The sequence below is a fragment of the Selaginella moellendorffii genome, unplaced genomic scaffold, assembly GCF_000143415.4.
Source record: "Selaginella moellendorffii unplaced genomic scaffold, v1.0 SELMOscaffold_313, whole genome shotgun sequence".
Taxonomy (NCBI): Eukaryota; Viridiplantae; Streptophyta; class Lycopodiopsida; order Selaginellales; family Selaginellaceae; genus Selaginella; species Selaginella moellendorffii.
In genome coordinates, this window is record NW_003314569.1 from 7,118 (window position 1) to 11,707 (window position 4,590).

The window sequence follows — 4,590 nt, forward strand, 5'->3', positions numbered from 1 at the left end:
TTCGAATAACACATTTGCTCAACATTTCTTTGATGTTTGTATGTAAAATCTTGATTTCCTTTAGTGACCAACAATGAATAAAAACCTTAATTGGACAAGCATCTCTAATTGGAATAGGATAACATGTTACAATCTTAGCTTTAAACAACAAGTTAAATTCAAATAAATCAGCATACTCTTTTATAAGCCAGTCAACCATTGTAATATAAAGACCATTGAAGGGATTTGAAGAAGGGAATGAAAGAATAAAACAAAAATATAGGAAAAGTAATAAAAATAAAAAAAATTGATGAAAACAGAAGTAGAATAAAAAAGGACAAAGAGGAATAAAAATAAAAAGAATGGAAAAAACATAAGGAAATATAATATAAAAGGGAAAAACCATATTACACTAATTAGTGTGCATAATTACATTATAACTAATCCATACCAAAGATGAGTTGAAAAAGTTGACTTGGCACCACTAAGACTCAAGTTCAAAATTGCCCATAGAATTCATATTGAAATAAGACAAAAATAACATCTTTATTTTTTAGAATGGTTGTTGCTCAACAAAAAGCATATTGAAAGAAGACAAAAATAACATCTTTATTTTCTAGAATGGTTGTTTCTGACCGAAAGGCTCCATTTGAAGTGTATATACGGACACACTACATTTCCAAACTTCCATGGAGCACATCACAGTTTTTTTCGCCTTCTTGGCTTCTTTCTTCTTGGTGATCTTCTACTATGATCGATCTAAATCACGCAGCTCTCATGTCATGCCTCCAAGCCCCCGGGCCTTTCCAATCCTCGGCCACATTCCACTCCTGGCCAGCAATTCCCGCGGGCCGCATCTCATCCTCTTCGATCTCGCCAAGAAGCTCGGCCCGATCTTCTACCTTCGCCTGGGCTACACCCCCACGATCGTCATCTCGTCAGCCAAGATCGCCCAAGAGATCCTCAAGTCCCACGACAGGACCTTCTCCTCGCGGCCATCGCTCACGTTTGCCGAGGCGATCTTCCCAGACGATCTCATCTTCGCGCGCTATGGCGCGAGATGGAGGGAGCTCCGCAAGATCTGCACGCTCGAGCTCTTCACCGCGCGCCGCGTGGGGAGCTTTGCGGCAGTGAGGCAAGGGGAGATGGAGAAGTTCCTGGCGATGCTCTCCCAGAATCTAGGAAGAACGGTGAACATAACCCAGGAGGTCACCGTCCTCACCTTGGAGATCATGCAAACGCTCGTGTTTGGGACGAGCCGGACCTTCGGTGCCAACGATTTCGTCCGCTTGGTCCACCAGGCGAACGAGCTGGGAGGGAGGCTACACATCGGCGATTACGTCCCATGGCTTAAATGGATGGATCTCTCGCTGCCCAAGCTGAGAACCTTAGCAACCAAATTCCATGCCTTGCTTCAAGCACACATTGAAGAGCACCGATCCTCTATAGCCAAGCAAGGACATGGCGGCGAGAGCTTCCTGGACGTCTTGCTCTCGCTCGACAACATGTCAGATCTTACCATCCGGTGCCTCATGCTGGTAAGACTGGGGGCTGACTTGAGTGTTGACTAACTCGCTGGTAGGATGCTGTGAGTGCAGGGCTGGACACGACTGCCACAGCGATAGGATGGGCTCTCACGGAGCTACTTCTTCATCCACAAATCTTGGCAAAAGCCCAGAAGGAATTGGACGACGTGATCCCTGCTAGTAGCACCATGGTGAGCGAGGCCGACATTCCCAAGCTCAAGTACCTCGGCGCGATTGTCAAGGAGACCCTGCGCAAGCACCCTCCGGCGCCACTCATGGTTCCACGCGAATCCACCGCCGAGTGTAAGGTAAGTAGTCTAAAAGGTTTGATCCTCGCTAGATCTCTGAATTTGTTATCAACGTGTATGAAAGCTTGAAGAAGCTGGCTACATGATCCCAGCCAAGACCCAAGTGTTGATCAACCTCTACGCCATCGCCCGGGATCCAAAAATCTGGGAGAACCCTCTGGAGTTCATCCCGGAGAGGATGAGCAGCGAATTCAATGCGGCCGTGGAACTCATGACGTTTGGCTTTGGCCGGCGATCCTGCCCGGGGATGAACTTGGGGTTGACTGCTGTTCATCTCGTTCTTGCCAATCTTCTCTACAGGTTCAACTGGACAACACCGGATGGTAAAGAGGTGGACGTGGGCGAGGGGGTCGGGTTCACGCTCATGCGGGCTCGTCCACTTGCATTGGTTCCAGTTCTCCGCAAGTAGTCAAACATATTGACTAGAATAAACAGAGTGTGTTTATTAATTTTGCTTTGTGCGAAGGTTAGATTGGAAGCTCCCAATCTGCCATGATCCTGGTCCAATGGGCTTCCGTTCAGTTCTCAGGCAATTATCTCAAAAGATCTACCAGGGCAAAGATCTTGATTTCTTCCTCTCTCTAATCTGTTACAAGCTTTGTTTGGATACTAGGCCCATTTTTGGGCTCCAACATGTCAAACAACCTGTAAATGAATGGATATATTTAGAATATACTAGCAATGAATCCAGCTATGCTGGCCTACACAAAATTAAGTCTTCAAAGATGTTTTTTGGATTTCAAACTGTTCATGGTTGCAAATTTATTTAAAAAAAGAACAATGCACCAAGTTCCTTCTTTTATTACCATTACTATTTCCCGTCCTGCTTTGCTTACACTAACTTCTTATAGCTCTTATGTGAATTTCTCTTTAAGAGTCTAAAGACAAATTAGTTTGTCAAGAGGTAAACCATTACAAGGAAATGGCTCACATTTTTACACTTTACTGCTTTGTCCAATTCTAAATTTCCTTAGTAGTGATCCCATATAACATCATCAACTCAATAATGCTTTGGCAATAGTTAAGTCCTTAGGATTAACTTTTGCATTTCTGCTCAGAATAGAAAGACAAGTATTGCTTTGGTCATATTGATGGATTTTTAATCAAGGACTGAGCAAGCTTGCAAGTGCCTCAATTGCAGAGACATGGAATTGAAGGGACTCATGACACAGGCAGGAGCAACAATTCTCTGGACATAATTGTGGCTGCCAAAGCTGCGTGTTGGATTGATGAGACATCAATCAAGAGGATTGGCAGAAGGCTTGAAAAACTGGAGCTCTGATGACAAAGAGGTCAGAGGTTCCATTTCCAAATCTATAGGAAATTTTGACTTCTGATTGTAACATTCCTTAACAATTTCCTCAAGAGACTCTACCTACTGGCTCAGACCTGATTGAAAACTTTCACACTTGAACCTTGATGCATTGCTCATCCAAAGAACCAATAGAACAATATCATAAGTCCTTGTTGTCCAACCAACAGCATCCTATCAAAAAACTAGAGCACATGCTCATTCTCAATGAAAGACCAACTTGTAACTTCTGTGTTCTAAAGTTTTCCACATAAATTTTAGCAGTCATTACTCAGTCATGCTAGACTTAAAATGAAGAGAGAATGGTGGATTCTTGCCTTGAAAAACAGGGATTCTCCAGAAGTATATCTCAAAAAGTGACATTCTCTACCATGCTTTCTCGAAAGTTGGAAGTTTCTGCTATTAACTTCTCTTTAAAAATAAAACACGAATATACAGTGCTGTACCTCAGCTCTTACTACAATCATTTGACTGTTGCTTCTTTGAAAATATGAACCAGCCGCTCGCTGTCGGGCACACCTCCAGTGCTACTAAGCTCTTCGATTGCATCTCCCAGCGCAATGCTGCGACCTGGAACATGATGGTCCATACCTACGCCTTGTGACTCTTCTTTGATCAATGCATTGGTGATCACATTTGCCAAGAGCCGCTGTGCAGTGGAATTTGTGCAATCTGACATATAGAGCTCCAATCTGAAGAAGATCTTTGATTCCATGCCGGATCATGATGTGGTCTCTTGGATCTCGCTCATGTATGCCAAGAACACGTTTAATTGGGTGTTGTTTCACGATCTTGTCTCGCAGATCTCGATGCTCATTGGATATGTGGCGGTATTCTGGATCCGCAACTGCCAGGCTATCTTGCTGCCTGGTGTCTCTGAGGCCGTGACATGGAACTCTAATTATCACAACACTTGGCAAGTCGAGGCAGTGAAATCGACCTTTGATCGAATGCCAAGGATCTCGTGTCATGGACAAATCTACTACTGTGCTACGTTCAGAATGGATTCCTCGAAGAATTGGGCATTCCGTCATCTTCCCTTCACTAATGCAGTGCAAATTGGGCATTTTGATGAGGCCATGAGGTTCTTTCACTAGATCCCATGCAAGACCATTGTCTGCTGGACAGTGTTCACACAAGTTTATGTCAACTTGGACAACCACAAAAAATTTGAGAGCATGAAGATGTGCAGCTTGGTTTCCTGGATGACCATGGTATGGGGTTATGCTCTAAACATGCATGACAATCGAGCAGTGCAACTTATCAATCTCAAGGGCATCAAGATGGAAAAGGTGATGTCATTGTTGGTACACTTTTGTTAAATATCAAATTGTTCTGGGTTCAATTTATAGTCATGCCTGTGACATTCACATGCTAATCTGCAGTGGTAATAAGGTCAAAATACATAGTGAATGAGACAAATTATTTCAATACCATCTAAACCACAATATCCACAACAATATTC

General features: G+C 43.5%; 1 protein-coding gene across 1 annotated transcript; it reads left to right on the forward strand.

Annotated features, from left to right (window-relative positions):
- The first annotated feature begins 668 nt into the window (after window positions 1-668).
- On the forward strand, window positions 669-2,392 carry LOC9641097 (cytochrome P450 71A1). Its single transcript, XM_002994452.2, has 3 exons — window positions 669-1,517; window positions 1,562-1,813; window positions 1,878-2,392. Exons 1-3 carry the CDS (start codon window positions 669-671, stop codon window positions 2,220-2,222), a joined length of 1,446 nt encoding a protein of 481 aa, XP_002994498.1. The 3' UTR covers window positions 2,223-2,392.
- Window positions 2,393-4,590: the final 2,198 nt, after the last annotated feature.

What these genes read in the sequence shown, in the direction of transcription:
- LOC9641097 (XM_002994452.2), top strand. Translation starts at nt 669, where the DNA reads ATGGAGCACATCACAGTTTTTTTCGCCTTCTTGGCTTCTTTCTTCTTG. An exon ending in CCATCCGGTGCCTCATGCTG is followed by an intron (nt 1,518 to 1,561) that starts GTAAGACTGGGG and finishes ACTCGCTGGTAG; the next exon opens with GATGCTGTGAGTGCAGGGCT. An exon ending in AATCCACCGCCGAGTGTAAG is followed by an intron (nt 1,814 to 1,877) that starts GTAAGTAGTCTA and finishes CGTGTATGAAAG; the next exon opens with CTTGAAGAAGCTGGCTACAT.